At 33.0% G+C, this 26,510-nt stretch overlaps 11 protein-coding genes across 11 annotated transcripts; 4 read left to right on the top strand and 7 right to left on the bottom strand.

The window, feature by feature from the left end:
* Window positions 1-92: 92 nt before the first annotated feature.
* ASCRUDRAFT_74017 (uncharacterized protein) lies at window positions 93-617 on the bottom strand. The gene has a single exon (XM_020192517.1). It carries the CDS (start codon window positions 486-488, stop codon window positions 162-164), a length of 327 nt encoding a protein of 108 aa, XP_020050686.1. The 5' UTR covers window positions 489-617; the 3' UTR covers window positions 93-161.
* A 1,098-nt stretch (window positions 618-1,715) lies between these two features.
* Window positions 1,716-2,303, bottom strand: ASCRUDRAFT_28733 (cyclin-like protein; the record flags this gene model as incomplete). The annotated part of the gene is made up of 1 exon (XM_020190069.1): window positions 1,716-2,303. A coding segment is annotated over one exon (588 nt), but the record flags the coding sequence as incomplete, so codon positions are not given.
* A 3,107-nt stretch (window positions 2,304-5,410) lies between these two features.
* On the top strand, window positions 5,411-6,115 carry TIM11 (F1F0 ATP synthase subunit e). The gene has a single exon (XM_020192518.1). It carries the CDS (start codon window positions 5,592-5,594, stop codon window positions 5,874-5,876), a length of 285 nt encoding a protein of 94 aa, XP_020050688.1. The 5' UTR covers window positions 5,411-5,591; the 3' UTR covers window positions 5,877-6,115.
* A 1,586-nt stretch (window positions 6,116-7,701) lies between these two features.
* Window positions 7,702-9,579, bottom strand: FET3 (ferroxidase FET3; the record flags this gene model as incomplete). The annotated part of the gene is made up of 1 exon (XM_020190227.1): window positions 7,702-9,579. The coding sequence occupies one exon, from the start codon at window positions 9,577-9,579 to the stop codon at window positions 7,702-7,704; it is 1,878 nt and encodes a 625-aa protein (XP_020050689.1).
* Window positions 9,580-11,464: 1,885 nt separating this feature from the next.
* CBR1 (cytochrome-b5 reductase) lies at window positions 11,465-12,778 on the bottom strand. The gene has a single exon (XM_020192519.1). The coding sequence runs from the start codon at window positions 12,465-12,467 to the stop codon at window positions 11,628-11,630; it is 840 nt and encodes a 279-aa protein (XP_020050690.1). The 5' UTR covers window positions 12,468-12,778; the 3' UTR covers window positions 11,465-11,627.
* A 461-nt stretch (window positions 12,779-13,239) lies between these two features.
* ASCRUDRAFT_74022 (uncharacterized protein) lies at window positions 13,240-16,879 on the top strand. The gene has a single exon (XM_020192520.1). The coding sequence runs from the start codon at window positions 13,267-13,269 to the stop codon at window positions 16,576-16,578; it is 3,312 nt and encodes a 1,103-aa protein (XP_020050691.1). The 5' UTR covers window positions 13,240-13,266; the 3' UTR covers window positions 16,579-16,879.
* On the bottom strand, window positions 16,683-18,380 carry TFB2 (TFIIH/NER complex subunit TFB2; the record flags this gene model as incomplete). The annotated part of the gene is made up of 3 exons (XM_020190223.1): window positions 16,683-17,260; window positions 17,312-17,925; window positions 18,022-18,380. 3 exons carry the CDS (start codon window positions 18,378-18,380, stop codon window positions 16,683-16,685), a joined length of 1,551 nt encoding a protein of 516 aa, XP_020050692.1.
* A 502-nt stretch (window positions 18,381-18,882) lies between these two features.
* Window positions 18,883-20,925, top strand: ADE4 (amidophosphoribosyltransferase). The gene has a single exon (XM_020192521.1). It carries the CDS (start codon window positions 19,199-19,201, stop codon window positions 20,768-20,770), a length of 1,572 nt encoding a protein of 523 aa, XP_020050693.1. The 5' UTR covers window positions 18,883-19,198; the 3' UTR covers window positions 20,771-20,925.
* Window positions 20,903-25,049, bottom strand: CPA2 (carbamoyl-phosphate synthase (glutamine-hydrolyzing) CPA2). The gene has a single exon (XM_020192522.1). The coding sequence runs from the start codon at window positions 24,690-24,692 to the stop codon at window positions 21,135-21,137; it is 3,558 nt and encodes a 1,185-aa protein (XP_020050694.1). The 5' UTR covers window positions 24,693-25,049; the 3' UTR covers window positions 20,903-21,134.
* Window positions 25,050-25,392: 343 nt separating this feature from the next.
* Window positions 25,393-25,883, top strand: ASCRUDRAFT_104911 (uncharacterized protein). The gene has a single exon (XM_020188605.1). It carries the CDS (start codon window positions 25,510-25,512, stop codon window positions 25,822-25,824), a length of 315 nt encoding a protein of 104 aa, XP_020050695.1. The 5' UTR covers window positions 25,393-25,509; the 3' UTR covers window positions 25,825-25,883.
* On the bottom strand, window positions 25,762-26,217 carry ASCRUDRAFT_74025 (uncharacterized protein). Its single transcript, XM_020192523.1, has one exon. It carries the CDS (start codon window positions 26,053-26,055, stop codon window positions 25,840-25,842), a length of 216 nt encoding a protein of 71 aa, XP_020050696.1. The 5' UTR covers window positions 26,056-26,217; the 3' UTR covers window positions 25,762-25,839.
* Between the last annotated feature and the right edge of the window lie 293 nt (window positions 26,218-26,510).

The raw sequence follows: 26,510 nt of genomic DNA on the forward strand, positions 1-26,510 counted from the left end.
TATGTATCTTTTTGTAGTTTTTTTTGTAGTTTTTTAAAATTTTTGATAATTTTTTTTTCGGATTTTTTAATATTTTATCTTTTTTTTTTGTACTTTTTTTATTTTTTTTACTTTGAATTAACTTTAAACTATACTATAACATTTATATTAATATCAAATTATCATGCCCAGTTTTTAACCCTAGAATGTGGATAGGAATTTTTTATACTATAACTACTTCTATGAATTTGCTGTGATTGTAATTGATTTGGATTTTGAGAGGAGATTTGGGATTGCAAGTGAGATTGGGAATTGTACTTTGAAGACAATGAGCCGTTACTCTTTGAAAGACGCATCGGTAGATCTGTGCTTTTGCCTGGAATTCCCATCATCATAATGTCATTATTTTTGAAATGTGTAACACCTATATTGGATAAGTTATTAGAGTTTATATTTGAATTGTTATTAGTAGCGGCATTAACGTTGATATTATTATTGGAGTTCATCATAATGTTTGAGGCGCCGTGTTGAATTGAATTTATATTTTGGTTATTAATTATCATTATATTGTTATAGTTTATATTATTGGAGTTGTTGTTAGTTATTGAATTGGTGTTAATGTTATTATTATTATTGTTAGTGTTAGTGTTAGTGTTATTGCTTTGAGAATAGTTTTTATGTAAAGGTGAAGGCATTGGAGAAGTGTTTGTGGATGAAATTGATAAATTTGAGCCTGAGCTTAGGATTAATGGATTTGAATTTTTACGGAAACTATTGACAGAGGAGGTGGAAAAGATGGAGGAACTTGAAGTGCTGACAGATCTTGAGGTTCTATAACTTTCAACATCAGAGTAATCGCTGCTAGTTGAAATGGAGGATTTTATGCTAGGGCTCCTTGGGGCTATAGAGTAAGATACAGCTCTTCTTGGTGGAGTTGATAAATAGTTGTAGTATTCGTTTGAGGGAGAGTTGTAGCCTGGGGGAGTTATGTTGATATTGTTGATAGGGTTAATATTATTAATGTTATTGTTGTTAATATTATTAGTAATCGGATTGGAATTGTGATTGATGTTGTTGATGTTGTTAATGTTATTGGGATTGTGGTTGTTGTTAGGGTTGTTGTTGTTGCTGCTGTTGTTGTAATTAGTGTTGGGGTTATTGTTTGAATTTGTTTGTTCATCATAGTTTCTACGTTTGTTGGCCTTTTCGTCTTTAAGCGCCATGATGTGAGAGACGGCAACTTTATAAATTTTAGTTATTATTTCGTTAATTTCAGGATGATCAGAGGAAATGTAAGTTTTGTAGACGTCATTTGAAATGGTAGCAATGCTGTATAGTAGTTCATTGGCGTATTCAGTATTGAAATCTTCGTCGCGATTGTTGATTGTGTTGATGTTGATGAGATGGTCGTTGTTGAGTAGAGGTAGATTTGGGGAATTGGAAGAGATATTTTGAGGGGAGTTTGAGGATGAGTTAAAATTGTTTGAGTAGTTTTCTACTCTGTTGTCATTTAGGATTCTTTGCAAGTTTTCTTCAGCAATGTTAAAGTGGTTTTCATCATTGAGGATTAGGATAACAAGGAGTTTTTTGATTAGGCAGCCTAGGTCGGACTGATCGATCATTATGAATTTGTTTGAAAAGGAGCTGACGTCGACTAGGAAGTTTTTGATGATGGCTACTTTTTTAAAGTCGATGGAGATTTCAGTTGAAGGGTTGTCGATGAACTGGTAGTCGACTAGGCTGAAGCACCAGTTGTAAACCGAGGGTTCAGTGACGTCCCAGTTGAGGGTTGTTAAGATATGTCTTTCCATTTGGATGAACATGCCAGTGTCGTAGTGGCAGTCTGGGCCACATAGTTGAACGAATTCTATTAGTTTTGGGATTCTTGCTCTTTTGGAGGGGCCGATGTATCTGTTGCCTGTGGGGAGGTTTATGGAGTTTATAATGTGGTTGCAGCCGCCCGAGACCTTTGCAGCTATCCATAGGGCAGTGCAGATGACGAGCTGTGCTTGGGATTTGAGGACGATTCTCTTCGAGCAGTATCTGTCGAAGAGTTTGACGGCTTTGTAGTAGATGCCGGTGGAAACTTTGATTTTGATGGCGATTTTGAAGAGGAAGTTGAGGAGGACGACTCTGAGTTTTAGATTTAGCTCTGGTTGGAGTTTGATGAGGTTTATGTCAGGTTTCAAGGAGTTTGCCATTTGAAAAAGGTTGTAGGAGAGGTCCTTTTGATATTCGTTGATGGCATATTTGTGGGCGGTTATTTCCGATTCGATCAATTGTTTTGGGTAGAAGTTGGAGTTGTCTTTTGATCTTTGGGACATTTTGGAGGAAGATTGTAGAAGATAGTAAGAAGTGTAGAAGTGTATAGGTGAGGATTGATTATAAGAGATAATTGGACATATAAGTTGATTAATTGGATGGTTAGTTTGTGGACAAGTAACTCAAAAAGACAAGAAAAAAGGAGGATGGATGATGGAGAATAGAGGATGGAGCTTGTGGATTGTTTTGAGTAGGCAAGTGGATGGAGTAGATAGATTGGTTGTTCTTAAAGGGGATAAAGATAAATAAAGAAAAGAAAAGAAAAGAAAAGAAAAGAAAAAAGATGGTGATGAATGAAGAAAAATGAAGAATGAAATTTGATTTCAAGTAGGATGAAATGGAAAAGAGCTAGATAATTGTGAGCTGTGGATTTATTGTTGGGTTCTTTTTAAATGGAGGTGGAAAAAGAATAATAATAGTAAAAGAGAGAGAAGTAAATGAAAATAAATAACCTAGTGAGTGAGAGATTAAGAGAGCAATATGAATGGAAAAAAACTAGAACAGAATAGAGTAGAGTAGAATAAAACGTATGAAATGAAATGATTATTATTAGGTTATAAAATTAATTAAGTTAATAATTAATTTAGAAATTTAATCTTGAATTGTTTTAATTTTGTTTGAAATTAAAGTAAAATTGGAATAATATTAAATAATATTAAATAAAATTAAATAAAACTAAACAAAATTAAATCTAATTAGCTGAATAAAGAATTAAAATTTTTGGAATTAAGGAAGAAACAAGATAAATTGAAAAGGATTCTGGCAGCCAAAGAGAGAGCAGTAAAATTTTTCTCTGGATTTAGTAGATGTGGAAGTAACCCTTTAGTGATATGAGTATGGTATGAGCAAGGTAAAGACGTAAGAGAGAAGAGAAGAGTAAGTGAGGCAAAGGGCTGTTGAAGGGAGAGATGAAAGGATTTAAATAGACCTGGATAGAGTACAGAGGCAGAGGAGGAGTGTAGTGTAGTATGGTATGGTATGAGATAGTGGGATGTGTAGTGGGATGGGATGGGAGTGTTGGGAGAGAGCTGAAATGGCGACGGCTAGAGAGCTGCAGTTATATAGGACGAGGGAGCTGGAGCTGGAGGCAGAACAACAGCTGAAGCTCAGGCAGGAAATGCCCAAGCAGAATCAGAGAATCCACTCCAGAGAATCCACCCAGGGAATCCAGGAGAGCGACAGAGGATTCCAGAGCGTCTCACCGAGAAGAGTCGTTTTCTCTGCCCGCCGCATGATGCGTCCGCCTGCAGACACATCCCAGCGCTGGTTTCTGTTTACCTCTTGCCCAATCCGGCACCACAGCGCAAAAGGCGCGCGCACGCTGCGAATAAGTGCCCGTGACTCCTTCTGCGCTGCGCCAAATTCCCGCTCGGTGCGTTGCGGGGCCGCGCTGGGGGTCACCCGCAACAACCGTCCCGTCCGCCCAATCAGCGCTCGCGCTCGCCGCTGCAAACCGACCCAGTCCTTTAAAAATATGTCAATTGTGGTGCTCGAGAATTTAGCAGATTAGCTTCTTTCAAATGTGTTTTATTATTTGATTGTTTTCCACCGTCGCTAGTAAACACTCAACCGCTGTCGCGCAAAAAGATACCGTTCTCTCTTCCTTCGATATCCTTTGTAGATATACCCTGCTGCGCTTCCTCCCTCCGTTTCTCTTTCCATGCTCGCCCTTTGTTCTTCTTTTTCTCCAGTTCCCATCCTCTCCCCTTAATAGCCCTCAACAGCCCTTTTTTAGCTCCTACTCTACTTCAATTTATGATTCATACCACTTGATCCTAAGATGGAAGTTAATTTTCGTCTTTTAGAGTCACTTTAATACCTTCACTCAACTTGACAAACCTCTAAAACTTCGCTCACCTCGCTCACTACGTTTATTACGCTACACTCACCTTTTATTTTCGTAAATATTAAATCATAGCTACATAAAATCATAAAATCATAAAATCATACAAACATAACAACTTGTAATCTTTTAATCTTGTAATCTTGTAATCTTGTAATCATATAAACATCCAAATAATATTTAATTTCTTACAAAATATCTCTCTTTTATCTTCGTCTCGATTGTTTGCCTTTCTCTTGTTTCGTGCGTTTTTAGTCCTTTTTTCTCTACTTTTTATCTTCGTTCAGTCGTTTCATCATCCACATTATCTGTTATTATATCATTCAATTCCATACTTCTTCCCATTCTTATGTTACATTTAATCTCAGCTCCTAACTTTTTTTTCGTTTTTCGTTTGGTTTTTTTTTACTCTTAGCTTTCCTGTAATTGAAAAAAAATTTTGTAACTTGCCTAATTCTATTTCTTTTTTGATCATTATTTTCTTGGGTTTTTAGCTCTTTTCTCTTTATCTTGGGTTTTGTTTTACTTTTAGTTTCATTTCGTTTTCCATTTTCTCTAATTCTAATGAATCATCCTACATTTCCTTTCCTCTTTTCTCGTGTTCTTTCTCCTACTTCGACTCCTGCTCATTTCCATTTACTTTCATCCTTAATTAAAAAACAAAAATAAATAAAAAAAGAGTCGTAATTCTATAGCTATAAATAATATCTTTCAATCTTTAAAATTCATTATTAATCTTTAGTAAATCTTTCGCCTTGTCTCCTATTATCCAAACCCATTCCTACAATATTCCTAATTTATACATCCCATATCCTTACCACTCTCGTTTTTTTAGCTCTAAATCTCTTCTTAACATACGAATTTATATACTTTTCTATTCCTGTCCTGCTAATTAATGACTGATTTCTAATCTTCTGTTGGTATTTACGATTCTAATTTACCAGTAATCTCTTTTGTCTTTTGTCTTTTATCTTTTATCTTTGCTTTTAAAATTTATAATTTATTTTTTAATTAGACGAAGTGGTTTCAATCTCATTTTCGGAAGCTGTCAAATTTATCTCTTCTATATCTACATATTTTTTTTACTTCTTTTATTCCCTTATTAACCTCACTCAACAAAAAAATAATAACAAACTATTATTATAATATTACGTAATATTACGTAATTGTCTTACACGTGTTATTACTTTACTTGTGTTTTTCCTACGCCCGAACACTCGCGCTCTTCACTCTCTTTTCACTTCCTCCCGTCACCGGCCGCTTTGCTTTCCTTTTCAACCAATAGCCGTTTTAAGAATCGTTCGTTCTCAATTTTATTTCTCAACCTTTTCTTCTCTCATTTTCATCCTCTTATAATCATCGCCATAATCATTACTACCACCTTCTTTTTCCTTCTTTTAATTCCTCCCAATCTACTCTCCTAATCCCAATCCCAATCCTAATCTAAATGTCAACTCTAAGTGTTCTCAGATACTCGGTCCTAGGTGCTGGCATCCTCTACGGTTTTACCCACGACAGATCTCTCCAAAATACTGCCGCAAAATCAAAAGCTGATCATGACTATGCTAAACAAGAAAAATTAATTCAACAAGCAAAAGACGCCTACATCAAATCGAAACAACAACCCCTACAATCAACCGCACAATCTCCCCAATTATCAAATATCAACCTAGATGATCCAAAAGCTGATTTTGCTCAATTGATTCTCTCCTCCGTCGAATCTTTAAAATAACTATAACTATAATTATTTTATTTCATATTTCAATAAATAAATAAACATATTTACTACAACTACTCACTCCTTCTCATGTTCAACTATTGAATTATAATCTACAAAGAAATCAATATTCTTCTTTCAATCACTTACCCACTTACCTCTTATTTAATTATTTCATTTCATTGGATTTGATTATTTTTTTTGGCTTCTCAGTTGTTTTTTTTATCCTTTACTTTTAAAATTTTTCTTATTTTCTTTTCATTTTTTTTTCATTTTTTTTTTCATTTTTTTTCCTTTTTATTCTATCATCCTCTTATAAATAGCCTTCAAATGTACTCAACACCATCCTAATTAATTTTCATGAAATTTTCATTCTTCCCTCGGATATCACAGATATCACGTGCTGATAAAACCTCTTGATTATGTAACAAAATAAACCCTTTATCTAATATTGGGGTCTCGTTTTCTAAATTTGACTATCAATAAACTTAAAAACTATCCTCACTCAAAAAAACTGTAATAAAATTATTTAAATTCACTAAAGTAAACTAAATCATTTGAAATGAAATAATCCCAAAATAATTTTAAAAAATAATATACCTTACATAGTTATATTTATAAATATTTAATATTAATCCTCTATTTCATCTTTCACTGAGACACTACTTGTCACTAAATCACTCTACTCACCTCTGTTTATATCACCTCTTTATTTATTTCCCAATCTTATCAATATATCAAAAATTCCCTTTTTTAGTCGTTTCACCCAAATAACCATTTAAAATTGAAATCTAAAAAATATCAAAGCACTAACACTCACTAACATTAATTATCTTTAAATGTAAATGTAAATGTAAATCCAAATTCAAATTCAAATCCAAATCCAAATTTTTTACTCTTTATCATGGCTAATCATGGCTATTATTGCTAATCCTTTTTTTTTTTTTCCTTTCTTTAAATTATCTAATTATCATGAATTTCATCAAACCACACTATGATCATCTCATTCAATTCACTCACTCACTCACTCACTCACTCATATATTGTATTTTCATATTTGATAAGAGACATCATTCGATATAGTAAACTACCACCAATTATAATATTCCCCAAAACGTCTGTAATTACTAGAAAGGATAAAATGCTATTTACACTTTAATCTCACCATGGTTAATTCTAAAATTTAATAAAACTAAACCCTTTATACTTCTCATTCAAGAATGCATTCCTCAAAAAAAAATTAAAAAAAAAATGATAAACCATGCTATGTTATTCCTATAAAAATAATCCTAATTCTTTTCCCTTTCAACAAGACGATCATCACAAAGAATGCATTTCATTCACACTACAAATACAGGGGGGTTATTCAAAGTTTGGTAACAAAAACAATACCATACAACACAATGCAACATAATACAATTCAATTCTAATTCAATCAATTGATTATCACTTCTACTCTTAAATATGTTGTTTACTTTCCGCTTTCATTAAATAGACGATATCGCATCTGATTGGGCAACACAAATACCTTTCACTCACCTCCGTTTTAAATATTACTGCTTTGGGATAGCCCTAACTCTAGAGCCCTCCTTTTCTGACATGAAGATCAATATACATATCCATTAAAATATTAGATAGAAGATAATAGATAGAAAATAATAAAAATAAAACACAAATACAAATACAAAGCAAATACAAAATAAAAACAATTAATCATTAGATAAACATGTAAAAACAGATAAACAAGAATACAAAAAAATTAACAATAAACAGAAAAAAAAACAGAAAAATTAGCGCTAACTATTGATTATCAATAATTAAATCCCATCTAATCTTATAATCATAAAGACGTGCTAGATTTTGTATTGGGTTGAACATCATTACTTGATGTTTCATCCAACTCAATACTTTCAACACCAAAATCTTCAATAACTTTCTTTTCATTGATTGGCAGCAAACCGTAGATACCAAGAACTATAATACCCAAAATACCAGCAATACATGAAAAGACCAAAGCAACAATACCTCTGCCAGTAAACCCGCTTGGTAAGTCCTTTACTTGAACGTTTTCATTGGTTAGATCAAAAAAATCTTCGGTATTGGCAGCAGCATTACCTGAAGGCAAAACACCAGCAGCTTCACAAATACTGATATGGTTCTCTGTAAGTTGTTGTCCCTCATCCTTTTGAACCTGCAATGGGGCCTCAACCAAAATCAAAGACAACCCTTGGATCATATGCCATTCAATATGACAGTGGAAAATCCAAACACCTGGATTGTCTGCTTTAAATCTAAGAACAATGTAAGAATTAGGACGAACAAATACAGTGTCTCTTGAAAGTGGAACGTCTCTAAATTCATCTGCATTTTCTTCGTCGTATGGAACTGGATCAGTTTCATCAGTGTAATCAGGTCCTCTTTGAACTAGTTGGAAATGATGTCCATGCATGTGGAATGGATGTTTACCGGCATCAGCGTTGTTGAGAACAAGCTCAATAACTTCGTTATGTTGAAGAACAAATGTATTGGTGTTTGACCCATAGATTGCTGCATCGGTAGCTAACTCACCAGCACTCAAAAGAGTCATTAATGTTGGCACTTTTGGAGCAACATATGTCAAGTTATTGAAAAAAGCATAGTTTTTACCATCGTTTAAATTGTTCATGGTAACTTCAACAACAATTTGGTAATCAGGGTCTTCCAATAATTCTGACCCACTTAATGGAGACAAATAATAGTCATCTAAGAAATCTTCCCAATCGTAAATATAAGCTTCAGTTGGCAAGTCAGCATCTTCATTGTAAATCAAATAACTGGTTTCATTGGTGTTTAAATTACCTGGAACATCTAACATATCTTGATCACAAAGTTGCATAATAGCAAAGTTTTTATCGGTTGAATTCTTAGTATGGAGTAAGAAAGAGTATCTTTGAGCAGAAGTAACATAGATGTGATCAGTAATGTTTTTTTCAACATAAACACCATCGACCTCAACAACTTCCAATTGATGGTCTTCAATAAAAAAGATTTGAGAGACAAAAGCACCAGTGTTAACTAATCTAACAAGATAGGTTTTATTTGGCTCAACTTTCCATGTTAAATTCATACCTTCATTAATTAATAAACTCTCTGGGATTGGTTCAGCGCCTGTAGGGTTATAAAGATCTAAGAAATCCTTTGTTAATTCAACATTATCTTGATGGTACCAATCAGAAATGGTTAAGATAACCTCTTCATCATATTCATAAGGAAATTCATCTTCACCACTAGTTGTATTCTTATCGTGAATAACAAATGGAGCTCTAAAACCATCAGCAAATTGACCGGCAGTGTGAGAGTGATACCAATACAAACCAGATTGCTCTAAAGTGAAGTTGTAAATGAAAGTTCCACCTGGAGGAATTGGGCAATTGGAAATCATGTCACCACCATCCATTTGGTTGGTGTGATTTTGCCAAATACCGTGGAAATGTAAAGTGGTGTTTGTGTCGTTCAAACCATTGGTTAACCAAAGCTGGATTCTGTCACCTTTGTTGGCTTCAAGAGTTGGCCATGGATAGGTATCATTACAACCAATTGCTTGTCTTTCATATTTACCATCTAAATTGACATTAACATATGTAGCATTAAGATAAAAGTTTTTGACCTCAGCGGCATTGATAAGATTAATTAGGAAAAATAAGAATAATCCCAGTAAAGAGATAAATAATTTAAGCATTTTTTATTTTTAATAAGTCTTGGTATTTTTTCAAACCCCGGATTATATATGAGCAAATTCTACTAGAAGTAAATTATTACTATCAAAATAATCGATGCTAAGAAAATAATATAAATAAGACTGAAATAATGATTTTCTTTTTCTTTGGTTTTGAAAACTAAATAAAAATTGCAAGATTATTGGGATAATTTATATCAAAAATAAAACTGAGAAATTTATGGACGAGATATAAAGTGATGGATTTAAGGTGAAATTCATTTCCAATATGTCTACATTGTTTTATATTGAGATATTTTTCAGTAGAAAATTAATTCAGATTTGATTAGAGCTTGTTTAAAATCCGTTTAAAGTCCATTTAGAATTTGTTTAAAAACTGCAAAATTGAAGTTTAAATTGAATCAAAAATGAATTAATGAATAAATGAATAAAAAATCAAATGAAATATATTTTGAAAATTAAATTTGGCACCAACCAATGAACCAACCAATGAATTAATATCAAAAGAATCAATAGGCTAATGATAAACTTAGAAAAGCAGGAGCAATTATCATTTCCATCGTTTTAATCTTTTCAATCATTAATAAAAGGAAATAAAAGCAGAAAAAACAGAAAAGTAGTATGATTATTTGAAAATTTTGCCTTCTAAAAAACCTGAAAAAAAAGAAGATTAAATTAATTGTTAAAGCTAAAAGTTGAAAAAAGAGTGATTGAGAATATTTTTTAACGATCCTACCATTAATAGCAACCAAACACAGTACTATAGTTGGGAAAGCTTACACTTTAGAAACCAATGTGGAATTACTGCTCAAGACTAGCGACTTAATGGTTTTGTCTAAAACCCTTAACGGCTCACAGCGAAATAAATTAATGTTCTGGAATTTTAAAATCAGATCACAGATTTGTTGTTTTCCACCAGAAGCAATTTGAAGGTAATTTCACTATGGATTTTTGTTTTTATTTCCTCAGCTCCAAACAATATCAAGAGATCAGCAATTTCTTGTCATTTCTTGTAAAGTCTTGTAAAATCTTGTTTAAAAATTAATGTGCACAATAGAGCTTGAAGCTGATCTTATCGATAAAAAATATTACGGGACTTAATCTTGATATTCTCTTACTGAGCTGTTTATCCATTTTACTAAATCCATACTGAGTTTTGGTTCTGCAAATTAATGGAAAAGCAATATCCGACGTTTATTAGTTTTTTTCGATTTCTTTTGCTTTACCTATTTTGCATTTTCATTTGCATTTTCATTCCATCTCCCTTTTTGTTTTTTTTATCTTTTCTTTTGCATTTTGTATTTTGTAGCCTGGAGCTTGCTAGAAGATCAAAAAGCTATTTTCTGCTAGGACCTTCACTGCAGACAGTTCCAGCAACAGTTTCTGCTAAAGCCCATGAAATTGCGAGAACGTATTATATTCAATCATCCAACGCACTAAATTTGACTTTTGAGTGTTGCCACACGAATAGTTGCTGCTTATTCACACCCGTTGAACTCAAGAGGAGCTATAATCCAGATTCTGATCACTACTCAGAACTTTCTCCATGTTGGAATCCCATTTACCAATGAGAGAGTCTTTTCTTTTTTGTTTCTGAGCTTTGATGCCTTTTCTGCTGATTAATTGGCACCATTCCAACGTCTTTATAGAAGAAACATAGCTCTGTCTTTAAAAATTGTCAAAGTTGAGATCCCTTGGTCACATACAGAAAATCTGCTTTTTTTCTTTTCTGTTTCCATAATGAGATAGATGATTTTTTTTTTATTGAGTAACCATCTTGTTCTGATTAATACAGTCACACAATTGCAATATTCCAAAACTTATTTTTTTTTGTTACTATTCATTGAATATAAAAACTACAAATTTTTTTATAAATAATAACCTTAAACATGAATATAAAATTGAACCATAAAGAATGAATAATAACTAAGAATATATCTATATATCAATTTATATATATAAATACCTCTAATTTTACCTTGATTATACCTTGATTTTCCCTTTGATCTTCTATTTTTTTTTGATTTTTTTTTCTATTGTTTTTGTTTGATTTAAAAGACAAAAGTTTGATCACCTAATTTAGAAACTGGTTTAGCTTTAGAAAACCCAAGATCAACACCAGCTCTCTTGATTGCACTAACCATTGGAGGTGGACCACAGATTAATAGCTGAGAATCTAGAGATGCAGCAGGTAAATGAGCTTTCAAAATATCAGGAGTGATATAACCTGAACCTCCATTCCAATTCTTAGGAGGATTATCCAAAACATAAAAGACTTTAATATTTGAATGTTCTTTTGTAATTTTGTCTAATTCTGATCTTAGTAAAATATCTTCTTCGTTAACGTTTCCATAAATTAATGAAACAGTAGTGTTATCATCAGGGTTTGCTATGATGGCCTTGATAATTTGATACATTGGGGTTATACCAGTTCCACCTGCAACCATTCCAAATGACTTGACCATATTTGGAGTGTAAACGAAAAAACCCTTGGGACCTTTGACTTTAATAGTTTCACCAATATCTAAATTGGCGATTAATTTGGAAATGTTACCATTTGGATAAGCTTTAATCAACAAGTCAAAATATCCCTTGGAATCTGAATCTAACGAAGTTGGAGTATACGATCTAACGATTTCTTTGCCATTAATGTTAGCTCCGATAGAAATATGTTGGCCAATTGGTAATCCTAGTGTGTCATTTGGACGTGGTAAACCAAACCTGTATATTCCTGAATTATGAGATAATATAGTTTTTTGAATCAATGGAAATTCTTGAAATTCATCTTTCTTGAGAACTTTGCGTTCTTTTGGTGAGACTACCAATACGTAAGCAGCAATAGATGCACTGAGTGTGAGAACACTGGCTATAAAAATTTCAGAGTATGTCATTGTAAAAACTATTTAAATAGTTATATTTTTTTTTAATTTATCTAGGTTTTTAAATCAAGGAAAAAAAAAAAATCTTTATATGAAGCTGTTCTTTGATTTCTCTTAAATAACAAAGTAAAAAGCTGGGGACTAGCAATAAAACTAACCCTATCAAAATCAGTATCTAAACAATAAACAACTCTTTGCAGAAAACTGTAATACTGCTATCAGTAATAAGGATTTTAATTGATATATTGTACTGATTATAATAACTTTAAATCACTAAATCTGATTCTTTAAAGGTTTAAACTGGTGAAAATTTAACTTCTTTCCAACAAAACTATCCATGCAAAATCCTTGTTGAGTTGAACAGCGGATTTGGTGATTGGACTGAGTGCACCTTTTACTGGTTTGAGTAAAAACACCCACACATTTATTTGACTTCCCCAAAAAAGAAAAACAACCGGCGTTTCACGTGCCGAGGTGCTTGAGTCGTTTCTGAATTTCTTCGCCGGTGTTCCAGTAGATACTTACCCGGCCGTGTTTGAGACTATAAATAACAAGCTTTGTACTGCATCTTTAAAAGCCGAACAGGCTTGTTTGCCGTGCAATCGCCGAGTTTAGTATGGGTAAACATCTAGAATGCTGTTGGGCTTAAGATTGGCGTTTGTCCAAGCCACTTTAAGGTTGGGTATACAGCAACATTAGTGTTTCTTTTGATTTTTTATATATTTTTGTAGACTCCCATTCTAACGTTGATCTCTTCAGCTTATTTTGTATTTTCTCCAGTAGTAGTATACTAGAAATTAGACAGTCGATAATGTTGCTTAAAAAAATTTTCATATTCAAACAATTAATCAGAAAACCATCGGCGATTATATATATTTTGGTTCTATGGGTCTTATTGTTTTTGAATTATTCAACAATCTTCAAATTGACAACCAAAATATACATTGTTAATGATAAAATCTCAAAATATGCTGAAAGCTATATAACCAATGAAACAATCACTTCTGGTTCTTCTTTCATTGATGATGATTATGACCAAGAACATATCGATGAAAATTTTGATAGCAATAATAACCAATTATTGAAAAAACCAATATCTGACATGTTATACTATAAAATATTCAATAATAATATTAATCTGGATTTATCTTGGAACGACAAAATCAATCTATTAATTGAAAGTAAACCCAATATCCAAAATTCAATAAAAAGTTTAGCCAATTATATCAATCATAACAAAACAAAGACCAAAATACCTCATTATTTCATCAAGAATTTTCAACTAAACGCTAGTAATAACAATGATAATCAAAATAATGATCAAAATAATGATCAAAATAATAATCAAAATAATAATCAAAATAGATACTTACCGTTGATTTTCGACAAATTTGATTATAGAATGACACTAGGGGTTTACTTAAATTACATCAAATTAAATCTAATAAATAATAATTACCAAAATATTGAAATTCCATTTGATTGGTATGACTTTGTTGATTTGACAATATTAAACAACGAAATTTTGGTCCAATTATTCATTCAATATAACTTATTTAATAACAGCAATTTTGATTTAGAATATATTGCCGACATCTATAAACAGCATAATTCTTGTTCAATCTTCGTTGATCCAAAACTTCAAGATATTGATCCTGAAACTTTTTTTAAAATCAATGAATTATTACTTACTTTAAACTTAACAAATAATTTAAACTCTTTTAATAAAAAGTCACTTAGATTGTCTCCTAATCAATCCAAAAATATGTTCTCTCAATCTCATGTAACAACAATATCATGTAGAGATTTGCACTATTTCAAATTTTTAACTGACTACTTAAATAGCGATAATGATGATAACAATAATTTTTCATTTTTTCATCCAAAATTAAAACCATATCTAGGCTTTAATCTAATTGATTCACCTTCTTCAAGACATAGTGTTTTAAAAAAAAAATTTAATGGCAAAGCATACTTGTATAATTATAATAATATAAACAATGTTAAAATTCGTCCATTTAAAATAATATTTATCAATGAAAATTTCAAAACTCTTAATTCAAACCAAGAAATTAAAAAATTGGAATTTAATATTAAAAATTTCGAATTTTTAAATCAAAACAACAATAATGATAATGTTGAAAGTTATGATTATCTCCAGAATCACGAAAAATTATACCCATTAAAAAGCCAAAGATTATTGGAAAATGGATATGTCAATGGGTTTCTAAGAGAAGTCACAAAAGACAAAATTATCAAATCTAAAAATAATGACTCATATATATATATTGATCCACTTGATGAGTTTAATGAAATCAATGATATTCTCAACAAATCAAATAATAAAAATATATCTTTCTTGAGTAACTCAAATCTTAAACAAATTAATAATAATAAAGAACTTGAACAGCTAGTAAAAGAGATCAACAAATTACTAGATTCGAAAGATGATACTGACCCAAATTCTTTGAGCGTCGATGCTTTTGTGTTTAATATTGATCTAATAATAAATATTTTTGAAAAATTAGTTGATGCTGAAAAACTTCAAAAGGATTTATTATTAGATCCACCAGAGACTCCACTAGCAATTGAATTCAAAAAAAACGAATTGAAAACAACACAGCTTTCTAAAATACTAACTCCAAATTTATTGAATTATTATAGATCAATGACATTTTCCAAATCACAAGGCACAAATATTTCTAAATATTTCAAAGAATGTAGTTTTTCTAATAAAAAGATTGATGGTTCACATTACGATTGGAGATTTTTTCAAGGAATAATTTGGGAAGATTCTCAAAGAAAAATAATATTAGAAAAGTTATTAAAAAACTGGTTTCATTTTTTAGACTCCATTGATTTAAAAAGCTGGCTAGCTCATGGAAGTTTGTTATCGTGGTATTTCTCATCTTCTGTTTTTCCTTGGGATAAAGATATTGATTTGCAAATGTCAATTAAAGATTTAAACAAGCTATGCCTATATTATAATAATTCAATTATATTAGAAGATGTTACTAAGGGATTAGGAGAATATTATTTAGATTGTAACATTGATATGTTTTCGAGAGAAAAAAATAAAGGCGTGAATAAAATTGATGCAAGATTTATTGATGTCCAAAGTGGTTTATACATTGATATTACAGGATTAAGCTTTTCTAATACCCAAACTCCTTTTTTGTATAAAGCAATAATGGATTTTAATACCAACAAATTCCATCCGAATTATAAATATGGTGCTCAAAAAAATAACTATAATGAAAAATATTCAATTTCCAAATATAAAGATAATTTTGAATATTTGAAAACAATCCAGAATAGTAAAAATGATAAAAATAAAAAAAATTTGGAAAGAAATTTAAAACTAGGTCTAGTAAATTGCCGCAACAACCATTTCTATGAACTTAATGACTTATTGCCTTTGAATTTAACAATAATATCTGGAACAAATACATTATCAACAAATGTATATTATCCAAAACATTTCAAAAGAATGTTAAAAAAAGAGTACGGAAATGATTGCCTAAAACCGTATTATAGAAATTATTATTATTATAAGAAAATTGGGCAGTGGATTCCAACCCTTTTCTTTAGAGATAAATTAAGAGAATTTTATTCAAAAAGCAATTTTGAACAGCTAAAGGCTAATGAAATAAAGTATATTGAAAAGTATAATAAAACAAAACATAAAGGTACAGAGAATAATACCATAAAACCAAGTGTTGATACGGTTAATAATATTGTTGAAAATATCAATGACAAATTCATAAAAATGAGCGACATAGTTTCTCCAATAAAGAAGAATTTAAAAGATTTTGATACTAATGATAATGCAGATTTTATTGAAGAGAATTTCAAAGAAGAAGATTACTTAATATTATTAAACCAGGACGATGATACATTATTAGAATATTTAAAGATAAACAAGTTGATAACTCATCATTATGAACAATTATCAATCAGCAATGGAGATTTGAGCACAAAAAATAAACAAGAAAATATGGCACGCTATGATAAAGAGCTAATAAAGGATGGAATAGTTGAAAACCATAATACAATAGATCTTTCAGATGCTATTGAAGATAATTATTTATATGTTTTGAATAAAAAAAAGAACCATAAATAGATAAAAACAACATTTATTTATTTTTTTTTTAATATGAGACTAGTGCTTTTGAAGTTGGAATTTTTGAGAGATTCTTGAGAAATTTCAGTGTTATTTCTTGAAACTTATTTAGGCCTTTCTCTATTCGAGGCCTTATTGGATCTTCTCATCATATAGTCAGCTATTTGCTGTTTTCCTTCACTGGTGACAAAAAGCCTCCTTGAGTTATCATGGCTCCATAACAATACTCCAATTTCATCGGAGTATTTTTTGATTGCTAAATACTGTTGTATTGAACTGAAATCTTTAAATAAATAACCTATTGAACTTTGAATTCTATCCAACTCTAATTCCCATAAACGTATTTGATCAACGACGTTCGGTGGAATAATTTGTAGTTCTTGTGAAGCAGAAGCAATTACTTTGTTTGCAATCAATTCTAATTTTTTATTTAATTCTTCTTGAGCCAATTTTTTCATTTGTGGATGAGCATTGATTTCAAGATATTTAATAATTTGATCAGATGATATACCTGATTTTAAGGCATAATCTATTGATTTCTTTGTAATTTGGCCAGTTACCATATTTTGAAACCGTTGTTTTAGATGAACAAAGAGATTTAGAATGGCGATTTGTAGAGGAGAAGTTGTGTAACAATATAGTTTGAAATTTGTTTCGATTATTATTGAGCCGTTGATCGAAGCTAGAGAATTCAGTGGTTCTTGATTATTTATTGAGTTGTTTGAAGTTGAACCAGTATTTGAGGAGGTGTCCAAATTGGTAGCGGAGTTTTTATTATCTTTATTATTTGATTTTAGTGCTTGATCCATTGCAGTCGAAGCAGATTTTAAAGCAATTGTATCGGATGTTAAGGTTGTAGCCAATCTTGTTGGATAAAATCTTTTGCTTTTTGAGTTTTTTTGGTAAACTAAACCATAATCTCTCAAGTCTCTTAACATGTTTATCTGGGTATCGCTTAATGAAGTTAGAGAGTAAGATTGACCTAATTCTAATGAACCTAGCATGAAAATAAAATTCAAGACATCAACTCTATCCATTTGTAAAGTTTCGGCAATTTTAAGATATTGTAATAATAAAGTCCAAATTTGAGTATTCACATTTTGTAATAAGAATTGGAACCCTTTTTTAGTTATTTTCAAATTAGTCGCTGAAAAATTATCAGGTAACAAAGTATCATTACTGTTATGCTCATCGATCACTTCCATAATCCCACTGCTTTCCAATAACTTGATGGTGCCTTTACTTGGATTTGAAATTAATTTAGTTCCGACCATGAAATGAAGAGTGGATTCCCATTTGTTTGTAGCATAATTATCCAAGAAATCAACAGTGATTTTGTTTGATTGACTATCATTTTTGCCCTCAAATGGAACGCCAAAACCGTTGTTTGTTATTATGTTATTTTGATTATTATTGTTGTTTAGCAAAGGATTTGAATTCGACAGAGAAATCGAATTTTCACCAATTAATGCGTTCCTAAAGTTTTGTCTGAAAATTGAGTTTATCTTGATGATCAAGTTATTGTGTTCTGTTTCTATCAAATTCAAGTCAAGTAACTTCTGCAAGGATTCGTTTTTGATTTTCTTGTTCAATGGATCAGGTTTAATCCAATTGTCAAAATTTTTCAAGATGATTTTCTTTTCGTTGAAGACCATCGACATGATGTAGAATTTGGCCAAAGTGGGTAAGAGTCGATAGATGGCGAGACATGTTGCAGGCGACTCAAACAACTTGAACTTCATGGACTGCGGCAAGTCTATTAGATACTGGAACACAGCATCTTTGAACAAGTACGAGGACATTGCTGGGAGATGGATGACTATCTCTTGCTCTTTCTCACATCGCCCATATATCACAACAAAATATCTGTTTGAAAATTGTCCGCCAGAGCGGTACATGCATGCACCGGCATGAGACGCAGATATTCCACTGGTGTGGATACAATCCACACCAGTGGAATTGTTTCGGAAAAGAGTCCGAAGGAGGTTTGAACCCGGGTTCGTTGAGACAACTCCAGCGAAAGTAAAGAGGACTAAAAGAAGGTTTCAGTCTGTACAAAAAATCTGGAATTCGAAAAGAAGAGCTTTGTGTTTGTCTCAAACTCCACAACCAGAGGCAATTCTGGGTTTAGATTCAAAGTCAAAACCAGGCCTGGTGAAATTTCCAAGTCCATCTGTGCTCCGGTTCAGACACATCTGTAGGGGGAGTGTAGATGGAACCCTATCCGTCGAGCAAGTGACTGATTCCACAAATGTTTTCCACCCATTTGCTCCTGCTGTTGCACACAAATAAATACGACTGCAACGATGATAATTGCCTGGTTCTAACTGGCTGCTGCACCACGAACGTTTCACTAATTCTGGGGATTTAATACCCTCTTCTCAAGTCCTCCCCTCTGTTTGGCGACGGTATCCATTTTGGATTTTGTCGAGTTTTTCTCAGCTCTTCGATTTTCTTTCTGAGTTTTTAGAAAAATTTTAATTTGAAGAAAATGAGAAAGAAGTAAATGGTGGCCATATATACTGTATCTAGGTATATTCTACTCCAAACTTGAACTTTTTTCAGGATTTTCATCTTCGCATCGCTTTTTTTAAACCCTTTTTTCAAACCCTTTTCTCAAATGTGTGGTATTATTGGTATCATTTTGGCTGATTCTCAGGGAACTGTCGCTCATGAGTTATTTGATGGTACTATGTTCCTCCAACACAGAGGGCAAGATGCTGCTGGTATTGTAACCTGTGGGAATAAAGGTCGTTTGTATCAGTGCAAAGGTAATGGGATGGCCAGAGATGTCTTTACTCAACAAAGAATGTCTGGACTAATAGGTCACTACGGTATTGCTCATCTAAGATACCCAACTGCTGGTTCTTCTGCCAACTCTGAAGCACAACCCTTCTATGTTAATTCCCCCTATGGAATCTCTTTGTCTCATAATGGTAATCTTGTTAATGGAAAATACCTAAGAGATTATTTGGACAAAAGTGTCCATAGACATATCAATACCGACTCTGATTCAGAATTATTATTGAACATTTTTGCTGCCGAGTTGGACAAGTACCACAAGGCTAGAGTTAATAACGATGATTTATTTAACGCTCTCAAGGGCGTCTTCAGAGAATGTCGTGGTGCTTATGCCTGTGTTGGTATGTTAGCTGGTTACGGCTTAATCGGTTTTAGAGATCCAAATGGCATTAGACCTCTCGTTATTGGTGAGAGACTTAAAAGCGATGGCTCAAAAGATTACATGCTAGCTTCTGAATCTGTTGTTTTAAAAGCCCATAACTTTAATACCTTTAGAGATATTTTACCTGGTGAAGCTGTCATTATTCCCAAAAATACTCATAAACCAGTCTTCAAACAAATCATCCCAAAGATAACTTACACTCCCGACATTTTCGAGTATGTTTATTTTGCTAGACCTGATTCAGTTCTTGATGGTATAAGTGTTTACCATTCAAGATTAAACATGGGTTCAAAGTTGGCTGATAGTATCCTAAAACATTTCAATAATGACATCTCTCAAATCGATGTGGTCATTCCTGTCCCCGACACCTCTAGACACTCAGCTTTAGCTTGTGCTGTTGCCTTAAATCTACCTTATAGAGAAGGTTTTGTTAAAAACAGGTACATTGGAAGAACCTTTATAATGCCTGATCAAAAAGAAAGAAGATCTTCTGTTCGTCGTAAGTTGAATGCAATGGAATCTGAATTTAATAATAAAAACGTCCTATTAGTTGATGATTCAATTGTCAGAGGTACAACCTCAAAGGAAATCGTCCAAATGGCAAGAGAAGCTGGTGCAACAAAAGTCTATTTTGCCTCATGTGCTCCAGCTATTAGACACAATCATATCTACGGTATTGATTTAGCTGATACAAAGGCTTTAGTAGCCTACAATAGAACTGAAAATGATGTTTCAAAAGAAATCGCCGCTGATAAAGTCATTTACCAAGATTTAAACGATTTAATTGATTGTTGTTCAACTGATTCAATTAAAGACTTTGAAGTTGGTGTATTTACCGGTGATTATATCACTGGAATTGAACAAGATTATCTAAAAGAGTTGGAAGAAAGTAGAGCTCAAAATCAAAAGCTTAAAGAATTAGGTCTTGGAAATTCAACCGTTAATTCAGATTCTGTTAAATCCGAAGTTGATATTGGTTTATATAATTCTGGTGATTATGCTCATTAATTTAAACTAAACTAACCAACTCAGCTAGATTAATTAATTCAATATGTTTTCAATAATTTTTTTTTTTTATTTTTTTTTATATTTATTAAAAACTGTTATTTTGTTAAATCCTTTAGACTTACCGTTCATTATATTTCATAGATCCCTATACTGTCCTTAACTTTTCAGTAAAAATATTTTATATTCTTTGTACAAATTTCATTTATTCATTACAATAGATTATCCGCAAAAAAAAATTAAAACTAACAAGAAATCATTTGTAGTAAAATAAATTACATAAAATAAAATAAGAAAAATCAGTAAAAAAACTATTCAAAAAAAAAGAGAAGGGTTTTTTTTACAGATTAAAAAATAATGACTATTTTTATAAAGAACCGTTATTAACAAATTCTCTCCATCCACGAACTTCTGCGGGAATTGGAACTTTTTCATTTGATTGAGCAGCAATTTTTTCATCAATTTTTTCACTTAAAGCTTTTGAAAATAATAACGAGGTTTTTGGTTCATTGAATAATGGAATAGCAAAATCAATAGCATTTCTTCTCATAATATAATCTTCGTTGACAAGATCTTCAGCTCTAGTTTTAGCTAAATTGAAAACACATTTGATATCCTTTTGTTGGTAAATTTCTCTTAATACCTTTTTATCAGCTTTTGGAAATTTAATAACTTCGACTTGAGTTTCTTCAGGCAAGTAGTTTTTAAGGTATGATGCTACATCTTTTGAAGCAGTGTAAAATTTATAACCGATCAATGAAATATTTTTAGCAACATTACCCAAGTAATCGTTTGAGATATCACCACCAAATAATATACCAGATGGAGGCAATGGAACATGAAAGTTCATGGTTGATTGAATTGAAGTCCAGTAGGCCTCAGTTAAACTGTGACCAAAACAAGCAACTTCGCCAGTTGAAGCCATTTCAACACCTAAAAATGGATCGGCACCAGCTAATCTAGTAAAGGAAAATTGAGGAACTTTAGTGGCAACATAATCATATTTTTGAGACATTAAATCAACTGGTTCTGGAACATCAATACCAGTGATTACCTTTGTAGCGATATCGATAAAGTTAGTTCCTAAAACTTTTGAAACAAACGGGAATGATCTTGAAGCTCTGATATTACATTCAATGACCTTTAATTCAATTTCACCAGTTTCAATATTATTATTTTTGATAACTTGCATATTAAATGGGCCAGTTATATCCCAAGCTTTGGCAACTTTATCAGAAATTTCTTTCATTCTAGCCAAAATTTCGTCAGATAAACTTTGAGGAGGCAAAACTAGAGTAGCATCACCGGAATGGATACCAGCATTTTCAACATGTTCAGAGACAGCATGAACCAAGACTTTACCATTATAGGCAACACCATCAATATCAAGTTCATCAGCGCCTTCGATAAATTTACTAATGACAACTGGATGATCTGGAGTAACTTTAGAAGCGTTGCTTAACTTAAGTTTTAAATCTTCTTCAGTTCTAATAACAGACATGGCAGCACCACTAAGAACATAGGAAGGTCTAACTAAAACTGGATAACCAACATCGTTAGCAAAAGCTTTGGCGGCATCTAAGGAAGATAGTTCTTTCCAAGCAGGTTGATCGACACCAATACTATCTAAAATTGAAGAGAATTTGTGTCTATCTTCAGCTTTATCAATATCTTCTGGACTAGTACCAAGGATTCTTGCACCATACTTTTGTAGAGCTAAGGCAATAATTTGAGGTAATTGACCACCGACACTAATAACTATGCCTGCTGATTGTTCCAATTCGTAAATATCCAAGACTCTTTCAAGGGAGAGTTCTTCAAAGTATAAACGATCAACTTCATCGAAATCGGTTGAGACAGTTTCAGGATTATAATTGACCATAATAGTTTTTTTGCCCATGTTACGTAAAGAGCTAGCGGTAGAGACAGCACACCAGTCGAATTCAACAGATGAACCAATTCTGTAGACACCTGAACCTAAAACCATGGTACCATGTTCATCGAATTCGATATCGTTAGTTGAAGCATTATAGGTTGTGTAGAGATAATTAGTTGTAGCAGGGAATTCAGCGGCCAAGGTGTCGATTTTTTTAACAAAAGGAACAATACCAAAAGATTTTCTTCTTGCTCTGACATCTAATTCTGAGTTTGCACCAACGACTTTAGCAATTTGTTTGTCACTAAAACCCAATTTTTTAGCTCTTGAAAGGACATCTGAATTTAAACCGAATAAGGAGCCAATTTTTTCCAATTCTCTGTACATTTCAACAATGTTCATTAATTTGAAAAGGAACCAGTGGTCAATTTTAGATAATTCGTGGACTCTTTCGACGGAGTAGTTTTCGTGCAAGAGAGCTTGACCGACGGCCAACCATCTTCTATCAGTTGGATTTTTCAAGACATCATCTAGTAGTTCTCTGTTTTCTTCACCAGCGAAATCTTCGCAACCTTGAAAGCCTAAAAAGGAGGGATCAATTTGTCTAATAGCCTTTTGAATACTTTCTTCAAAGGTTCTACCAATAGCCATAACTTCACCGACGGATTTCATTGAAGAGCCTATATCTCTATTGACATTTTGGAATTTGCTTAGATCCCATCTTGGAATTTTAGTTACAATGTAATCTAGAGAGGGTTCGAAATTGGCGGTGGTTGTGCCAGTGACTGGGTTTGGCAATTCAGGAAGAGTGTAGCCGAGAGCGATTTTAGCAGCAGTGTAAGCGAGAGGATAGCCAGTTGCCTTTGAGGCTAAAGCTGAGGATCTTGATAATCTGGCGTTAACTTCGATGACTCTATAGTCTAAACCATCAGGTTGTAGAGCATACTGGACGTTACATTCACCAACGACACCTAAATGACGAATGATTTTGATGGCAGCGGATCTTAGCATATGATATTCAGTATCGGACAAAGTTTGGGAGGGAGCAACAACAATTGAATCACCGGTGTGGATACCTAGAGGATCGAAGTTTTCCATGTTGCAAACAGTTATACAGTTGTCAACTCTGTCTCTGACGACTTCGTATTCGACTTCTTTCCAGCCTTTGAGAGATTTTTCGACTAGGATTTGAGGAGCAAGAGATAACGATTGAGAAGCCAAATTTTTCAATTCAGAGCCATTGGAAGCAAAACCAGAGCCTAGACCACCAAGGGCATAGGCAGAACGAACAATGATGGGATAGCCAATTTTCTCAGCGGCAGCTAGGGCATCGTTGAGATTATCAACAGCGATAGATTCAGCAATGGGGATATCGATTTCGTTGAGAGCAATTGAGAATAGGTCTCTATCTTCGGAAGTTTCTAGAGTTTTGATTGGGGTACCTAGGACTTTAACATTATACCTATCAAGGACGCCCATTTTTTCTAGGGCAACACCACAGTTCAAAGCAGTTTGACCACCAAAGGTTAGGAGTATTCCATCGGGTCTTTCTCTTTCGATAATGTAGGTAATGTATTCAGGGGTGACAGGTAAGAAGTAGACTTCATCAGCGAGGGAGTGGGAGGTTTGGTTAGTTGCGATATTTGGATTGATAAGAATGGTTTCCTTGTTTGATTCCTTAAGAGCTTTGATAGCCTGAGAACCAGAATAGTCAAATTCACCAGCTTGACCAATAGATAAACCACCAGAACCGATGACAAGAACTTTGTGGACGTCGACTAGGTGGTGAGCATGTTCGTCGTTAAAAGAGGACAAGACTTTGGAGCCAGCATAGGGTTTTGAGATGTGATCTTGGTTTGAAGCTTGGTTGATAGGAGAAGAAGTGGATAGAGATCTGTTGAGAAAGGGGAGTATAGGCTTATTTGCGAAATTGTGGGATAGAGCACGAGAGGAAAGGGAGAATAAGGATGAGTGATAAAGTAGGGATTTTCGAAGTAAATTTAGATTTGAATTTAGATTTAAATTCAAATAAGAAGATTTAATAATCATTTTGAGTAAATGATTTCTTCTTCTTTTTCTTCTGCTTTTTTGTTATTTATAGTTTGTGATTTTTATTAATGAATCTTTGTTTTAAAAATATGTTGTTTTTTGTTTTTTTTGATTTGAGTTGGATACAAGTTAAGATCAACTTTTTGATCTTAGTATGTTTGAGTGAGTTGATTCTCAATTGAATTTAATTGAGCAACTTGGGATAATATATAATACAATAAAGATATTTTATATTAATGCAATGAAGGGGATACAAAGAAAACTAAAATTGAATAAAAAAAAACAAAAAAACAAAAAATAAAAAATTTTTTTTTTCTTTTTTGTTTTTTTGGCCCTTATTTTATTTTATTTTTTTGTTTTGTTTTGTTTCCTTATTTTCAATCAGGGGACAATTGAAAAATATAGCTTATAATTTCTATAGTATTATGGTATTATAGTATTATGGTATAATATAATAATATCATCCAGCAATATTGGAAAAAACAAAAACAAAAAGGTAAGGTGTAAGATTGGTATTAATATCAATATTAATATCAATTGTGAATGAGCAAAAGAGGGAATAATCGATTGAATTGAAGAAAAAAAAAAGTAAAATCAGTGAAAAATGGTTGAAAAAGTTGACAAGATATGAGCGGATTACCAGATTGGGACAGATATGGGCGGATGGATTTCGAAAAGTGTATGGAAAATCGAAGAAATCGGAGCAAAAGGGCACAATTAACACGAAAAAACAGAAAATTGGAGATAATCAACACATCAACCGCGGAGATAATTGTGATGAGTCATCAATGAGATAATAGCTGGTGCGTATGACAGCATGTACCTGCATACTAATAAGGCAACACACAGAGCAGCAAACGGTTGCGAGTCCAGGATTGCGGTAACTTCAATACTAATTCAAAAAGAGGGAGCAGCCGCTGATTGGCGAGAAAAGCGGTTACAAGAGACGCATACAATGTGCGCTGGAACACGTCCAGATGCAGACGCGTGTACAATGACGCGTTGGATCAAAGAGATCATCGAGATGGTGGTAGTGGGAAAGCTGAAGAAAGCAACAAGGAAAAGCAAACGAGGAAAGCGAGCTAGGAAGTTGCGGAAAGGACGTAGAAGAGGGAAAGCGAGCAAAGTGTAGGGCTGCGCAAAAAGATCATAGTGGCAGAGCAAGGGCAGAGAGAGGCACAGAAGACGATGATGTGGTGGGAGATGGTGGATCTGCAGAGGGTACCAAAGAGGCTGCTAGAGGAGCCGAGCTAGGTCTGTAAATAGTAATCAGTGTCTGTTTGGAGTGGGCACAGAAGAGGAGAACATAGGCAGAACAGCACTGGCAGCACCGGCAGCACCGGAGAGGAAGCAGAGACAGCATAGGAAGCAGTGCCGGAAGAACAGCGGATCCGAAGGGCTGAGACCGGCTGTGGAAGCGGAACAAAACCCTGTCCGCAAGATCGGAAATAGCGATGAAATCCCTGGTTCTGGAACCGAAGATAGTTACGATATAATACGATACAATACGATATAGTAATACAATACAATATAATACAATGCAATACAATACAATACAATATAATCAACAGCAGACGATGCAGCAGTAGAGCTGGAATGAAAACACTGCGATACAGTATCGTAGCAGCTGGTGAAGCAAACGAACAATGCAATGCAATACAGTATAGGCACTGGAACTGTCTAGGCTAGAGCTGGGAGTGGAGCCGATTTAGATTTTCAGTTATTTTTTACAAAAGCAGTTTTTTTTCTGCTGGGAAATTTAATTTCAAATCTTATTCGAATCTTATTAACAATAGTGCAATGCTGTAGTTATCTCAA

Source organism: Ascoidea rubescens (assembly GCF_001661345.1).
Source record: "Ascoidea rubescens DSM 1968 unplaced genomic scaffold ASCRUscaffold_1, whole genome shotgun sequence".
NCBI lineage: Eukaryota > Fungi > Ascomycota > Saccharomycetes > Ascoideales > Ascoideaceae > Ascoidea > Ascoidea rubescens.